Below are 17,404 nucleotides of genomic sequence, written 5' to 3' on the forward strand. Positions count from 1 at the left end.
TGGCTGAGTAATATTCCATTGTATATATGTACCACATCTTCTTTATCCATTTGTCTGTTGATGGGCATTTAGGTTGCTTCCATGACCTGGCTATTGTAAATAGTGCCACAATGAACATTGGGTACATGTGTCTTTTTTTCTTTTCTTTTTTTTGCGGTACGTGGGCCTCTCACGGTTGTGGCCTCTCCCATTGTGGAGCACAGGCTCCGGACGCGCAGGCTCAGCGGCCATGGCTCATGGGCCCAGCCGCTCCGCGGCACGTGGGACCTTCCCGGACCGGGGCACGAACCCGTGTCCCCTGCATCGGCAGGCGGACTCTCAACCACATGTGTCTTTTTGAATCATGTTTTTCTCTGGGTACATGCCCAGTAGTGGGATTGCTGGGTCATATGGTAATTCTATTTTCAGTTTTTTAAGGAACCTCCATACTGTTCTCCATAGTGGCTGTATCAATTTACATTCCCACCAACAGTGCAAGAGGGTTCCCTTTTCTCCACACCCTCTCCAGCATTTGTTGTTTGTAGATTTTCTGATGATGCCCATTCTAACAGGTGTGAGGTGATACCTCATTATAGTTTTGATTTGCATTTCTCTAATAATTAGTGATGGTGACCAGCTTTTCATGTGCTTCTTGGCCATCTGTATGTCTTCTTTGGAGAAATGTCTATTTAGGTCTTCTGCCCATTTTTAGGTTGGGTTGTTTGTTTTTTTAATATTGAGCTGCATGAGCTGTTTATATATTTTGGAGATTAATCCTTTGTCCACTGATTCATTTGCAAATATTTTCTCCCATTCTGAGGGTTGTCTTTTCATCCTGTTTGTAGTTTCCTTTGCTTTGCAAAAGCTTTGAAGTTTCATTAGGTCCCATTTGTTTATTTTTGTTTTTATTTCCATTACTCTAGGAGGTGGATCAAAAAAGATCTTGCTGTGATTTATCTCAAAGTGCGTTCTTCCTATGTTTTCCTCTAAAAATCTTATAGTGTCCGGTCTTACATTTAGGTCTCTAATCCATTTTGAGTTTATTTTTGTGTATGGTGTTAGGGAGTGTTCTAATTTCATTCTTTTACATGTAGCTGTACAGTTTTCCCAGCACCACTTATTGAAGAGACTGTCTTTTCTCCATTGTATATCCTTGCCTCCTTTGTCATAGATTACTTAATCATAGATGCGTGGGTTTATCTCTGGGCTTTCTATCCTGTTCCATTGATCTATATTTCTGCTTTTGTGCCAGTACCATATTGTCTTCATTACTGTAGCTTTGTAGTATAGTCTGAAGTCAGGGAGTCTGATTCCTCCAGCTCTGTTTTTTTCCCTCAAGACTGCTTTGGCTATTCGGGGTCTTTTGTGTCTCCATACAAATTTTAAGATTTTTTGTTCTAGGTCTGTAAAAAATGCCATTGGTAATTTGATAGGGACTGCATTGAATCTGTAGATTGCTTTGGGTAGTATAGTCATTTTCACAATATTGATTCTTCTAGTCCAAAAACATGGTATATCTCTCCATCTGTTTGTATCATGTTTAATTTCTTTCATCAGTGTCTTATAGTTTTCTGCATACAGGCCTTTTGTCTCCCTAGGTAGGTTTATTCCTAGGTGTTTTATTCTTTTTGTTGCAATGGAAAATAGGAGTGTTTCCTTAATTTCTCGTTCAGATTTTTCATCATTAGTGTATAGGAATGTAAGAGATTTCTGTGCATTAATTTTGTATCCTGCAACTTTACGAAATTCATTGATTAGCTCTAGTAGTTTTCTGGTGGCGTCTTTACGATTCTCTATGTATAGTATCATGGCATCTGCAAACAGTGACAGTTTTACTTCTTCTTTTCCGATTTGTATTCCTTTTATTTCTTTTTCTTCTCTGATTGCCGTGGCTAGGACTTCCAAAACTATGTTGAATAACAGTGGTGATAGTGGACATCCTTGTCTTGTTCCTGATCTTAGACGAAATGCTTTCGTTTTTCACCATTGAGAATGATGTTTGCTGTGGGTTTGTCATGTATGGCCTTTATTATGTTGAGGTAGGTTTCCTCTATGCCCACTTTCTGGAGAGTTTTTATCATAAATCGGTGTTGAATTTTGTCAAAAGCTTTTTCTGCATCTATTGAGATGATCATATGGTTTTTCTTCTTCAATTTGTTAATATGATGTATCACATTGATCTATTTGCATATATTGAAGAATCCTTGTGTCCCTGGGATAAATCCCACTTGATCGTAGTGTATGATTCTTTTAATGTGTTGTTGGATTCTGTTTGCTAGTATTTTGTTGAAGATTTTTGCATCTATATTCATCAGTGATATTGATGTGTAATTTTCTTTATTTGTAGTATTTTTGTCTGGTTTTGGTATCAGGGTGATGGTGGCCTCATAGAATGCGTTTGGGAGTGTTCCTTCCTCTTCAATTTTTTGGAAGAGTTTGAGATGGATGGGTGTTAGCTCTTCTCTAAATGTTTGATAGAATTCGCCTGTGAAGCCATCTGGTCCTGGACTTTTGTTTGTTGGAAGATTTTTAATCAGAGTTTCAATTTCATGACTTGTGATTGGTCTGTTCATATTTTCTGCTTCTTCCTGGTTCAGTCTTGGAGGGTTATACCTTTCTAAGAATTTGTCCATTTCTTCCAGGTTGTCCATTTTATTGCATTGAGTTGCTTGTAGTAGTCTCTTAGGATGCTTTGTATTTCTGTGGTGTCTGTTGTAACTTCTCCTTTTTCATTTCTAATTTTATTGATTTGAGTCCTCTCCTTTTTCTTGATGAGTCTGGCTAATGGTTTATCAATTTTGTTTATCTTCTCAAAGAAGATAAACTTTTAGTTTTATTGATCTTTGCTATTGTTTTCTTTGTTTCTATTTTCATTTATTTCTGCTCTGATCTTTATGATTTCTTTCCTTCTGCTAACTTTGGGTTTTGTTTGTTCTTCTTTCTCTGGTTCCTTTAGGTGTAAGGTAGATTGCTTATTCGAGATTTTTCTTGTTTCTTGAGGTAGGCTTGTATTGCTATAAACTTCCCTCTTAGAACTGCTTTTGCTACATCCCATAGGTTTTGGATCGTCGTGTGTTCATTGTCCTTTGTCTCTAGGTATTTTTTAACTTCCTCTTTGATTTCTTCAGTGATCTCTTGGCTATTTAGTAACGTATTGCTTAGCCTCCATGTGTTTGTGTTTTTTATGGTTTTTTTCCCTATAATTGATTTCTAATCTCATAGCATTGTGGTCAGAAAAGATGCTTGATATGATTTCAGTTTTCTTAAGTTTACTGAGGCTTGATTTGTGACCCAAGATGTGATCTATCCTGGAGAATGTGTTTGGATGATCTGTCCATTGGTGTAAGTGAGGTGTTAAAGTCCCCCACTATTATTGTGTTACTGTCGATTTCCTCTTTTATAGCTGTTAGCAATTGCCTTATATATTGAGGTGCTCCTGTGTTGGGTGCATATATATTAATAATTGCTATATCTTCTTCTTGGATTGATCCCTTGATCATTATGTAGTATCCTTCTTTGTCTCTTGTAACATTCTTTTTTTTTTGCGGTACGTGGGCCTCTCACTGTTGTGGCCTCTCCCATTGTGGAGCACAGGCTCCGGACGCACAGGCTCAGCAGCCATGGCTCACGGGCCCAGCCGCTCTGCGGCACGTGGGATCTTCCCAGACCGGGGCATGAACCCGTGTCCCCTGCATCAGCAGGCGGACTCTCAACCACTGCGCCACCAGGGAAGCCCTCTTGTAACATTCTTTATTTTAAAGTCTATTTTATCTGCTATGAGTATTGCTACTCCAGCTTTCTTTTGATTTCCATTTGCATTGAATATCTTTTTCCATCCCCTCACTTTCAGTCTGTATGTGTCCCTAGGTCTGAAGTGGGTCTCTTGCAGACAGCATGTATATGGCTCTTGTTTTTGTATCCATTCACTGAGCCTGTGTCTTTTGGTTGGAACATTTAATCCATTCATGTTTAAGGTAATTATCAATGTGTATGTTCCTATGACCATTTTCTTAATTGTTCTGGGTTTGTTTTTGTAGGTCCTTTTCTTCTCTTGTGTTTCCCACTTAGAGAAGTTCCTTTAGCATTTGTTGTAGAGCTGGTTCGGTGGTGCTGAATTCTCTTAGCTTCTGCTTGTCTGTAAAGCTTTTGATTTCTCCATTGAATCTGAATGAGATCCTTGCCAGGTAGAGTAATCTTGGTTGTAGTTTCTTCCCTTTCATCACTTTAAGCATATCATGCCAGTCTCTTCTGGCTTGTACAGTTTCTGCTGAGAAATCAGCCGTTAACCTTATGGGAGTTCCCTTGTATGTTATTTTTCATTTTTCCCTTGCTGCTTTCGATAATTTTCTTTGTCTTTAATTTTTGCCAATTTGATTACTGTGTGTCTCAGCGTGTTTCTCCTCGGGTTTATCCTGTATGGGACTCTCTGCACTTCCTGGACTTGGGTGGCTATTTCCTTTCCCATGTTAGGGAAGTTTTCAACTATAATCTCTTCAAATATTTGCTCGTGTCCTTGCTCTCTCTCTTCTCCTTCTGGGACCCCTATAATGTGAATGTTGTTGTGTTTAATGTTGTCCCAGAGGTCTCTTAGGCTGTCTTCATTTCTTTTCATTCTTTTTTCTTTATTCTGTTCCATAGCAGTGAATTCCACCATTCTGTCTTCCAGGTCACTTATCCATTCTTCTGCCTCAGTTATTCTGCTATTGATTCCTTCTAGTGTATTTTTTATTTCAGTGATTGTATTGTTCATCTGTGTTTGTTTGTTCTTTAATTCTTCTAGGTGTTTGTTCTTTAATTCTTGTAGATCTTTGTTAAACACTCCTTGCATCTTCTCGATCTTTGCCTCCATTCTTTTTCCGAGGTCCTGGGTCATCTTCACTATCACTATTCTGAATTTTTTTTCTGGAAGGTTGCCTATCTCCACTTCATTTAGTTGTTTTTCTGGGGTTTTATCTTGTTCCTTCATCTGGTACATAGCCCTCTGCCTTTTCATCTTGTGTCTCTTTCTGTGAATGTGGTTTTTGTTCCACAGGCTGCAGAATTGTAGTTCTTCTTGCTTCTGCTGTCTTCCCTGTGGTGGATGAGGCTATCTAAGAGGCTTGTCCATGGGGTACATTTTTATAGAAACTTTTCTTTTAACACACAGACTTCCTCTTTAAAAAGCCCCTAACTTTGACCTTTTAGGATACTATTGCCCTGTAAAAGGGGGAAGTAGAGGAAAACTTATGAAACTCTATTGAAGTGACTAGGAAATGAAAATGTAGATATCCCGTGACAGCTAACTGAATTAAACATTCTTCAGGAGCTTCAACTTTTGTTTTTATTTTGGGGGCTCTTTTAAAGTAGGTTTGTGTTTTGTACTACATTTTTAAAAATTTATTTTATTGAAGTATAGTTGATTTACAATATTGTGTTAGTTTCTGTTTTACAGCAAAGTGATTCAGTTAAACATAAATATATTACATTCCTTTTCATATTCTTTTCCATTATGGTTTATCACAGGATACTGAATATAGTTCCCTGTGCTATACAGTAGGACCTTGTTGTTTATCCATTCTATACATGATAGTTCGCATCTGTTAATCTCAGACTCCCAATCCGTTCCTTCCCCAACCCCCTCCGCCTTGGCAGCCACAAGTGTGTTCTCAATGTCTGAGAGTCTGTTTCACAGATCAGTTCATTTTTGTCATATTTTAGATTCCACATATAATTCTACCTCATTGTATTTGTCTTTTTTTCTTTCTGACTTACTTCACTTTGTATGATAATCTCTGGGGCCATCCATGTTGCTGCAAATGGCAATATTTCATTCCTTTTTATGGCTGAGTAATATTCCATTGTATATATGTACCACATCTTCTTTATCCATTCCTCTGTCAGTGGACATTTAAGTTGCTTCCATGTCTTGGCTGTTGTAAACAGTGCTGCTATGAACATTGGGGTGCATGTACTACATATCTGTAAGATAGACTTTGTTTTCATATTAATACTTAATGTATTTAATGATATTTACCCTTAATATAAATTTAATTGGTTACAATTCTATTCTGGTTGAAGCATAACATTCCACTGAACTGGACTTTGAGAATTCCCTCTGAACCATAATGAATAACATTGCAGGTTTCAGACCCAGGATGGTCTGAAGAGGCTGGGACAGGGCTGCTCCAGGGATAAGACCTCAAGGGCAAGAGGAACGGGGCCAGGCTGGTGGAGGAGGGCTGTAGAGATGCTCCCCAGCAGTCTGGGCACTGAGATTTCAATCCAACGAGGGTCTGGTAGGTCCCTTGTACAAAGCAGATACTGGATTAATGTTTGTGGAATTAAGAGTTTAATTTAGAAAGTACTCTAGATGTTTTCCCAGCCAAGACTGACTGAGCACCTTCACATGCCAGGCACAGTGCTAGACTCAGAGATAGGAGGTCAGACATGGCTCTTGTCTCTGAGGAGCTTACCTATGTGATGGAGGGGGACTCAGACTCACATGAGCACAAACAATGAAGTGTGAACAGTGCTAATGGTAAAGGGTACTCTGAACTCTAGATGTTCATGATTTGTCTTAAAAAGCCACCCTTCTGCCTAAAGACTACATTTCTTCCCTGCATGAACAACATCAACACATGCCAAATTGTGAGACTTACCACAACTCTAAAAGAAACGTGCTGGTATCAAGAGATATATAGTATCCTAGCTGGTAAGAGCCAGTTCACCAGAAAGCAGGATAGTGTAGCAGCTAGGCTGTGGGGTTACAATACCGGAACTACAATTAAGCGTATGTGTGGGTTATAATCCAGGCTCTGGCACATATTAACTGTGAAATCTAGGTTGTTACTTACCCTCTCTAATCCTTACATTCTCATGAGGAAAATAATTGTGTCCGTCTCATGGTCGATTTAGTGAGTTCACAAGAAGTAAGATATTCAGAGCAATTCTTGTTTCACAGAGCACTCTCTGAAGTCAAAGTTAGGAGGTTGAAAGGAGGAAGTTTGTAACATTAGAAGAGAAGTGCTTGTAAATATATTGTATTGCTGCTCAATAAATGTTCACTAAAAATCATTATCATGACACTTATTTCACCGACTTCTTAGCAGAGTCCCAAGTCAATCATTTAACTCTTTGCTAGGAACCCTGGTCAAGCCCTCCAGCTCTAAATGGGAAATTCGGGGGGGCTTTGAAAAGCATGCTGCAGAGAACTGTGATGGGCTCTGTGTATTCTGGTTCTTTCTCCCTAAAACTTTATTTTCCCTTCCCCTGAGTGAGGTCCTAGCTGATCTGCTTTTTCTTCTAACAACACTGCTATGATGTTGGTTTGATGCTTAGATCCCACATCTGGTAGCTGTGAAATCCCAGGGACCTGCCTTGACCGCCTCCCAGTCGGTGCACGAGCAGCCCACGAAGGGCCTCTCTGGGTTTCAGGAGGCTCTGAACGTGAGCTCTCACCGCGTGGAGATGCCGCGCCAGAACTCGGATCCCACCTCTGAAAACCCGCCTCTCCCCACTCGCATTGAGAAGTTTGACCGAAGCTCTTGGTTACGACAGGAAGAAGACATTCCACCAAAGGTAATATTACTGGGGTTTTTATCGACATCACCATCATCGTCATCACTGTTTGTTATTATTATTATTATTATTATTATTACTATTACTGTTACTGTTATTGTTATTACCCCTGTTCCAGACCATTCATAGTATTGAAGAACCTGGCACCAAAGTACCGTCCCTTCTTGCGTTTGTTTTGGTCCCTCCTCATTCCCAAGCTATAACTTGGATTGTCGTTTATCATTTCTGATCTCCATTTTCCCCAAAGAAATGGAGGCTCAGGTAGACTGAATGACTTGGAAGCCTATATCCTATATCCAGAATTAGAACTCGCAACCCCAAGCGTTCCAAACTGTTCTTTTAACTATCCATCTTAAGAAATAGAATAATATGGATATTTTCATCAATGACTTAATCTATATCTAGACAAATTTAAAATTTCCAGATTAAAAAGTAAGGGATTTTTTTTTTTTTTTTTTTTTAAAAAAATAAAAGCTAAAAGAAATGAAAGCTACTTTAATGAAAATGGAACTCAGGAATGAGGTCATTAAATATAACTAGTTACATTTGAATACAAATACCAGGTATTTCCTGATTAGTGTCAGGTAAATATCTAAACTATCTAACCCAAATTCTGGTTTCAGGGAAAAAGATCAGAGACAAGTACAAAGAAGATGCTTCATACTATCAGATCCATTTTTAAAACAATGAGATCCTTTGGGACCATCACATTAGTCTTTCTTTTTATCCGAGATTTCTGTTGGTCCTCTTGTCGGTAATCCATTTATGTCTGCACCCTTACAGTCTATTTTGCCTTTGTTTTTATCATTGGATTTTTGTATAGCTTTCCTAGGCCACACACGACTAACAGAGGGGGAAATCAGAGGGTATATATATGGTTCCAGGAACTTTTTGTAGACCCAGAGCAGAACTGGAATGACAACGCAGGGAATGCACACCATTGTCCCAGGCTTGAGATCCTGAACCGCGGCCACCAAGCCCCAGTGGCAGTGTCCAGGCTTCCGGAGGGAGGGTCGCTGGGTGATGTGCCGCAGCCAACCCAATGGGTACCGCAAGAGGGACCGACAAAGGCGCCAGTAAGGGATTTTTTTATTCCTATTTTTAATAACCCAAAGTGAAAACAGGTTTCAAATGTTCAGAAGATAGTAATGCTCTTAGCGTATTTTAGTTGGCTCCACTTAAGGAAAGCTCCTTCTAGGCCAGGTTGTGATTTAATTCCAGCCTTAATTGATTACTGAGGATTAAACTCTAGGGTAAAATGACCAGCCATTCCACTGGTTTGGTTTCATTTGTTTTGTTTTTGCCTATACCAAGTTGTTGTACATTCCAAAAAATGTCCTAAAACGTGGCCATGCATCTCACTACAGACAACCTAGAAACATCAAAATACTGTAGAAATTTTTGCATCAGATTCTTCCCAGTTCAGGATTCCCCTTTCTCCTGAACTCAGCATAGGAGCTATGACAAACGGAATGTCCCACAATTTCCAGAAATCGATGCCATTGTTGATTCCAGAGAAAAATAAGACCTTTTTACCCAATGATTTTCAAATATTTTTCCTCTCAGAAGGATATTATACCAGGATTTCTATTATTTTGAAAGTGAAATTAGCTGATAATGGCTCTTTTGTTGTTGTTCTCATCTTTTGGAAGCAGAGATGCCATCAGAAAATGTTATTTATGGAGCAAAGTGCAATCTGGAAAATAGGATGGGCAGAGGAGCAGACAGGAGAGCTGGGGAAACATTTGACATTATTGGTCCACTCTCTAAAAACACGCAGGCACACACTTATAACTCTGGGAGAAAAAATTTAGATCAATACAAAGATTTTAGGTTTTAATAATTCATTAGACTCTCTCTCTCTCCAACTATTTCAGTTGACCAAGTGCAAAAGGAAAACTAGTGACAGTAATAATTAATTTGAGCAGGTGGGAACACTGATTTGGTTATTCTGCTTCACTTCACTGACTCATCTTTCTAGGTCTTTATCTTAAAATGTATTATAATAACCAATAAGATCCATATTAGTGTTAAATATCATTTAATATACTAAACATAATATTAAAACAAAGCATAATTTTAAAATACCTAGTACAGGTCTTCCCTGGTGGCGCAGTGGTTGAGAGTCCGCCTGCCAATGCAGGGGACACGGGTTCGTGCCCCGGTCCGGGAAGATCCCACGTGCCGCGGAGCGGCTGGGCCCGTGAGCCATGGCCGCTGAGCCTGCGCGTCCGGAGCCTGTGCTCCGCGACGGGAGAGGCCACAACAGTGAGAGGCCCGTGTACCGCAAAAAAAAAAAAAAAACCTAGTACAAAACATAAACCTACTTTAAAAGGGCCTCCAAAAATAGATAAAAGTTGAAGCACCTGATGAATGTTTAGCCCAACCAGCTGTCACAGGAGATGTGCATTTTCATTTCCTAGTCACTTTTCATAAAGTAAGTTTTTCCTCTACTCTCCCCTCATGTTGGACTCCTTTGGTGCACTTACCAGTATTTGATTTCATTAGAAAATGTTTCATAACATGAGGCATACTTGAATTCTACCTTAGGCCCTTGACAGATAAGGTAATGGTACGTTTTCCTACTGTACCTCACAGTCTGACTGGTATTCACATAGTTTTTTGAAGACCTTCCAGTATTTTCAGTATTAGTCGTGTTTTGTATTACGTTTGCAAATTGACCTTCCAAAGTTCAGTGTTGGCGGTTTGTTTTTAATTAGAGATTGCAAGTTGATTAGGAAGTAGAACCGTTGAGGATCTAATGCAGTAGTTTTTCTGAGCTCACTAACATGTGGCTTATGTCCCAAGTTCTAGCCTGATACCCTAATTTCTCACCAGATTTCATAATTTCCTTACCTGTTTATCAGTTGTATTGTGAGTTAAAAATGGAACTCGGTTTATCTGGATGTCTCATCAGATGCAATTTCCAATGATCAGCTGAGTTATTGATACCCCAGAGAAATTTCTGATATCCACCACTCTTGTACAAATGAAGGAAATCAATTATTTTAGCCCAGTGAATCAAAATAATTCGCTTGGTCTGTTTCTAAATTTGTTTTTAAAATTGAGCACTTTGTACTCCCTAATGGTGGCTGAAATGTGCCTCATTGCCTTTCGTTTGATTTTGTTTAGGGAGTTAAATATTTCTTTGAGAAATGCAAGATGTTTCTTTCCTGTTTCTGATAGTTCTGTATCTCCTGGCAGATCTCAGGAAAGGAGTAGGTTGCTTTTCAGGCGGAACGCTGTGGAAGCTATTTTATGGAAAATATTTCTGAATTCTGGTTTTCTTTCAGGTGCCTCAAAGAACAACTTCTATCTCCCCAGCATTAGCGAGAAAGAATTCTCCTGGAAATGGTAGTGCTCTGGGACCCAGACTAGGTTCTCAACCCATCAGAGCAAGGTAAGGGAAGATGGGTAAGTTGAAGGGAGAAGTCCCCACCTACCATTGTCATTGTTGCTTTCCTTAAAAAATGTCTTTGTTCTTTTTTCACTTCAGAGGCATGCTGGCTGGCTACCCAGACTATAAGCTTTGGTGGACCAGACACATGTCTTTTATTTCTTCAGTAGCCTTTCACAGAAATCAGTGTACAGTGAGGGCTCATGAATGAACGAGTCAATGAATCACAGAGTCAATGAATGAATCAGCCCAGAATCCAACCAGGTTTACCTTACTTGGCAGTTTTTTAAATGTGGGAGTAAGACTACAAATAGAAGTCTGGGTGCAGCGCCCCTGACCGTTACTTCAGAGACCATTTCATGAAGCCAGCCAAGCAAAATGGCCTGATCTGAGTTGGTTTTAGCATCAGGCCAAGAAATGTGCCGTGGGAGCTATTGAGACAGTAATTGCCATAGACATGCTGTAGCCACCAGCTGCAGAACTTCCCTAGTTTGGCAAATTACAGAAGAACTAATTGTCATGAGGAAATCACCTCTGGCATTAAGGAACATCACTGAAATACAGCGATGCTCCCACTGTTGCTCTGTGCTCTCCTAGAATTTTCTACCAACCCTGTATATTCCTACAATCAGGAAGTTGCGTCCACCTACTGGTTGGTGTCGAGTTCTCAAGCAAAGAAGCTGGAAAATAAACAATATCCTTACAGTATCTGAGCAGATTTTATGTGGTAACAGATGCTGTTTGCTGCTATAGTTCATCAAGCTTCCCTCAGATATTTCATGAAGAGTACACTCCTTTTTAGGATCAACTGAAATAGCAAATGGCCTCTGCTGAGACTATAAAAAGGAACTTGGGCAGGCTGTTTTATCCGTCTTCATTGTGTTCATAAGAGGACTCTTGCTAGTCAAAGAGAAGGAGAGACTGAAAATGAAGGGTATGACTATTTGTACAGATCCTAAAATATGGAATGCTTTTGATCATAAAGCTTTCATTTTCCTCTTCACATGAAAAGCCTTAGGAAGGGGTCAGTCCATAAATAAGATGGAACTGCACTAAAAACATCCATCCCTTGAGGGCAAAGAAGCTAGCTCATCTGAGTGGAGTTGCCAATGAGCAATTTTTGTCCAGTGACTCGTCAGGTTCACGCTGAGCTGGTGCTGGGAGCAGCTGAGGAAGCCTGGAGCGGACTGTGACCAGGGAGCCATAGGAATGTCAGCCTGGATTGCCGGCCTGAACTTTATCAGTCCCCCTCTTCGAGCGGTGATAAGCCCCCAATTATCAGTGCTTCTTGCTCATTGGAACCCTGCCTTCAAGGCTGTGTTCGTTAGATCAGTTGTTTAGAAGTTTAGTTGCTATAGATCAAGCATCATTTCAATTTTAAATCTTTTTCTCTCTCTCAACCAAAAAGAAAGAGAACTGTCATTCTATAGCCAAATAAAAAGCAGCTCTTTGTTCCCTCTGAAATGTTATTTTAATGATATTAAGGCCCTAAGATAACTGGTGTTTGATGGTCAGTGGTTTGCAAAACATGTGCTTTTTTCCCTTGGAACCTCTTAAACATTGTACTTTTTACATAGAATGCAGACCTTGTGAAGACAGTGTTTTTCTGCTTACAGAAAAGGTAGAGAGGAAGTGAGCTAAGAGGTAATAATTATTTACCTGCAATGAAAGTCAGACGCATTGCAGGGCAGGGGGAGGATGGAGAATCCCTATCTCTGCCTTGTGGAACAATCTGCCCAACAAGCCTGTTCCTTGCTGTCACGTATCTCTAAGTGACCAGCATTTAAGGTGTGAATCAGGGCTTCGCTGGTGGCGCAGTGGTTGAGCGTCCGCCTGCCGATGCAGGGGACACGGGTTTGTGCCCCGGTCCAGGAAGATCCTACATGCCGCGGAGCGGCTGGGCCCATGAGCCATGGCCGCTAAGCCTGCGCGTCCGGAGCCTGTGCTCCGCAATGGGAGAGGCCACAACAGTGAGAGGCCCGCATACCGCAAAAAAAATGTGAATCAGATTTTGCAACTCTAGATTGGATTGCATTTTAAAACGTTTTAGGATTTGGAATATTTACTGTGCTAGAGATGGCTTTAGTTCACCTTTGTTGCATAATAAAGCGTGCAAAGACATAAGATAGTAACGATTTATTATTGCTCACGATTCTGTTGGGCTGGCTGCAGAGTTGTTCCACTGGTCTCACCTGGGCTTGCTTCTGCAGCTGCACTGAGCTGATAGGTCAGCTGCACCTTCACGTGGTCTTTCATCCTGGGCTTCTTGACTGGTGATTTCAGGACAGCATCCCAAAAGGGAAAGCCCCAATACACAAGCACTTTTGAAGCCTTTGCTTCTATCATCTTTACTGATGTCCCATTGGCAACCACAAGTCACATGGCCAAGCCCAGAGTCAGTGTGTAAAGGAAATACACAGGGTCACAGACAGTGGGAGATGTGATTCACGGGTGGAGGGAGCGGAGTGGGAGGGAGGCTGTTACTGAACATACAGACTGTCTTACTTTCTATTGGTTCTAATAAAGTCCTCATAGTTCTTTTTGTACCATTTGTCAGACAACTGCCCATCCATAAAGCCATAAAAAAAAAGGGTTGCTTTTAAATATTTTGTCCTTTGCAATACTGTATAGACTCCCAAATGCCTTATACTGCCTTAAATGTCAAGGTGAACAGTTGAGTTTAAATCATGATTTGATTTGTTCATTTTTTAAATTTCTGTTTTAAAACCTTCCATGCACTTTAACATTTAACTTTGATTCATGTGTTCTTTTAAAGCACATTAAAATTTGATTAAACAAGTATATTCAGAGTATGAAAAGATTTAAATTAATCCAATAACACCCAGTTAAAACCCAATGACTAAATGCTTAATTTCAAAAAATAATTCTCCATCCCATCCTAAACCTGTCTTCTTATGGCTTGTTTGTTCTCATTTGCTATGTCATCAAAGAACAAAGTAAAATGAATTTTGGTGGGCAGCCAGTTAATTATAGACTTGGCCCTGGTATTTGGGCCAAGAAATCACTTTGTAATCCTAATTTTCTGTTTTGACTTTTTTATACGACTCAAGTAAGTGGAATAATTTTCACTTTACTGTGTGTTTTATAGACCAATCATCATTCTCTGCAGGACGGCAAATGTCTGAGCTAAAAGTTAGCATTTAAAGAAATCTATATGAATGTTTTCAAGTTTTTACACATTTGGATCTGAGTAGGCTCAGTTAGTATATGAACAAGGGAAATCTGTTATTTCATGGAATTCTTCTGAAATTGATCCCCGCTAAGAGCTTTTATCTCAGCCCCCTTGGCCCCTAGGCCAGACTAAATTACAACATAATAAGGAAGAGAAAAATATGAACAGTGTGACATTTTCTCAAAACACTCATCTTTTACCAAAAAAGCAAATAAGGTAGAAAAGCATTTTAAAGGTTTCCCTCTTTCTATGTGTGGTTACATAGACACTAAACACTTCTTTCAGACTCCAGCAGCAATAATAGCACCCTATTAAGATAAGCACCCACACTGGTTAGCTCCAGTTGGACGGGACTTGTACTAACAAGGCCCAGGTCAGGGATTTAATGCCCATGGGATCCAATTAACTTCACACTGAAAGAGGCCCTTGAGCCCCAGTCAGAGACGCAGGCTCATCCCGCTGGTTCTGCTGATGCCCAGGCCACTCTTTTATGCCAGGACAACCCTGGCCTGGGCCTTATCATCTAACGTGGCAGCAGCCTCCTATCTGGTCAGCCTGCCTCTGTCCTGACCAGTCATTCGTAAGCTGGCCCTGGGAGGCCCATGTTCTCTGCCAGACTTTAAGGCCATTGCTGCATAAGCCGCCCATTTCTTCTGATGACCCACTCTTCCAGGGTTTCCTAACGCAGACTTAGTACCCAGTCAGGGTGGCGTCATCTTTACATCAACAGGCCCCAGGAAAACCCCAGTCGGTGTCTGCTCTCACTCTTCCCCACCCCTCTGAAGCCTAATCAAGTCCTGTCTCCTTCCTGACACCGCTGTTGACCGCTCCAGGCTGCATGCCTTGTTTCGTAAACTCCAACACCGTTTGCAGATGCTCGCACAGCATATGGAGTTTTGCCTTGCTGGCTGTTGTCTCCACCACACACGTCTCATCTCTAGGATTATGTTGTACCTTGACTGTCTGCCCTGTGACCTGCTCTCTTCTCCGTCCCTCAAACTGGTCCACTGGTCTCACAAAGCAGGTATTTAATAGAAAGGTTTTGGTTAAATGATCAAAGGAGTGCTGTATTCGAGCAAAGAGCTGGATCCTGCTACCACACCACAGCTGCCAGGGAGAATACTCAGAACCCAGTGAACTGTATTCTCTTCGTAGATTTTTTTTTTTCATACAAAGAACACTACAGTACATCTCCACAAAATGAGAGCAGCCACCAAGAAACCTTAGTATGCCCATCACCCTTGACCCGTAATATAATTTTGAGAAAAAATATTTTTAGCATTTATTAATTATACATAAATAATTCTTGACCACTACTCTTTAATGAAAGAGGGCAATGGGGAAGAATTCATTATTTGGGAATGAAAGGAGATAGGATTGTTTCTTTTTAAAAAAAAAAAAAAAAGAAAAATTTGAAAGGTGGCATATTGCAGCAGTAGCACACATTTATCATTTTAGGTATTCTCCAAACAGGAGGGACGGTATTTCCATTATGGATCCAAATCTATTTCAATCAGTTAAATGCTAACAGTTTTCACAAAAATAATTACTACTCAAAGGAGTGCCATAAAAATATCAAGAATTTTTAAAGTTTTCCTTAAGTTTACCAACACTCACTTCTGCGGTCAGTTTTACTGTTAGGTTGACTTAGCAACCCCTTTACCATAAAAAAATTTAAGAGGTGAATATTGTCATAAATTCTACATTTGTATGATCAAAATTAATAAATTATAAGGACATATTTTATTTTCACTTGTTTTCCAAGACCACCAGCCATGTCTTCCAATAACCCAATATTTAAGAATTTTTGCAACTCAACCAAATATTTTCGCCAAATACGTTACTGCAAAGCAAGACTCTTGTGTTTTCAGAAAAAAATTATTTGCTTTAGTTGCTGCTTTAATGATGCCATTTTGTGGCCAGATTTTAACAGACCAAACTGCAAGTGTCTCAAGGGAAGGGGCCATATTATTTTCACATTTATACATGAAGCATCTGACACCCAACACAGTGCAGAGTACCTGTTACCCACTTAATACTCCTGAAATGGGCAGAGCAAAAGGAAAGCATAGAATCACATTTTTTTAATAACATCTTTATTGGAGTATAATTGCTTTACAGTGTTGTGTTAGTTTCTGCTGTATAACAAAGTGAATCAGCTATAATACGTATACATATATCCCCATATCTCCTCCCTCTCATATCTCCCTCCCAACCTCCCTATCCCACCCCTCTAGGTGGTCACAAAGCACCGAGCTGATCTCCCTGTGCTATGCAGCTGCTTCCCACTAGCTATCTATTTTACATTTGGTAGTGTATATATGTCCATGCCACTCTCTCACTTCGTCCCAGCTTACCCTTCCCCCTCCCCGTGCCCTCAAGTCCGTTCTTTACATCTGCATCTTTATTCCTGTCCTGCCCCTAGGTTCTTCAGAACATTTTTTTTTTTTGATTCCATATATATATATTAGCATATGGTATTTGTTTTTCTCTTTCTTACTTCACTTAATTTTTAAAAACTGCACTAAAGCAACAAGAAACAATTTTTTACAAATTAGTTAGCTGTTCATAATAAAGCCTGGTAAGAATTCAGTGAGATGGGTCATCTCATACACTTCAGTGAAAACTGGCAGTATGTTTATACATTCACGTACATATAAATGTGCACACACATACCTAAGTTCATGCCCTTCCACCCAAGAATTCCAGTTCTAGGAGAGATGTGATTGTGAATATTTGTATGCATCTAGATGGTTATTTCACTGTTATGTATAATAGCAACGTATTGGAAGCACCTAACAATAGAAGAATGGTTGAACTAATTTATCTATATAATGGAATACTATGCAGCTATTATTGTTTTTAGAAGCATAAGAAGCTGCTCTCAATGCAGTCTAAAGGGGGGAAAAAGCAAGACGCAAAATTGAATATACAGTGTGCTTCCATACATACAAAAGAAAAAAGACTAGAAGATAATATTCCATCCAGTAAAATATAGTTGAATATCTCTTGATTCAGAGGTTGCATGCATTGCTTCCTTATTTTTATCTTGTAATATTTTCAAATGTTTTACAATGAGAATAGGAAAAGGGGTTTAAGAGAAAGCCTCCTTTAAAGATTCACCATTTCAGAGCTAATAACGTTTGGTGTGATGACCCAGGAGTTGGGTTAAGAGTTCTTCCCGTCCAGATGCAGAATCTGGCCAGGAGCTCCACAGAGGATAGCATGACTATCATTACCATGGACCCCTGTAATGCAAGGTCATATAAGTACTCTCT

The 17,404-nt window shown here is 39.9% G+C and overlaps 1 protein-coding gene and 1 pseudogene across 9 annotated transcripts in view; one reads left to right on the forward strand and one right to left on the reverse strand.

Moving 5' to 3' along the window:
* The window catches only part of TNIK (TRAF2 and NCK interacting kinase), a 414,613-nt gene that overhangs the window by 350,548 nt on the left and 46,661 nt on the right, over positions 1–17,404 (forward strand). For all 8 annotated transcript variants that reach the window (XM_007464722.1, XM_007464716.1, XM_007464717.1 and 5 more), the window contains 2 exons: positions 7,297–7,536; positions 10,830–10,936. In XM_007464722.1, the coding sequence (XP_007464784.1) occupies positions 7,297–7,536; positions 10,830–10,936 (347 nt within the window). The remainder of the gene's footprint in view (positions 1–7,296; positions 7,537–10,829; positions 10,937–17,404) is intronic.
* Positions 8,012–8,496, reverse strand: LOC103085007 (UPF0729 protein C18orf32 homolog pseudogene; annotated as a pseudogene). Its single transcript, XR_014368676.1, has one exon. The product of XR_014368676.1 is annotated as a UPF0729 protein C18orf32 homolog pseudogene (transcript).

Source organism: Lipotes vexillifer, unplaced genomic scaffold (assembly GCF_000442215.2).
Source record: "Lipotes vexillifer unplaced genomic scaffold, Lipotes_vexillifer_v1.1 scaffold37, whole genome shotgun sequence".
In the NCBI taxonomy this organism is placed as follows: domain Eukaryota; kingdom Metazoa; phylum Chordata; class Mammalia; order Artiodactyla; family Lipotidae; genus Lipotes; species Lipotes vexillifer.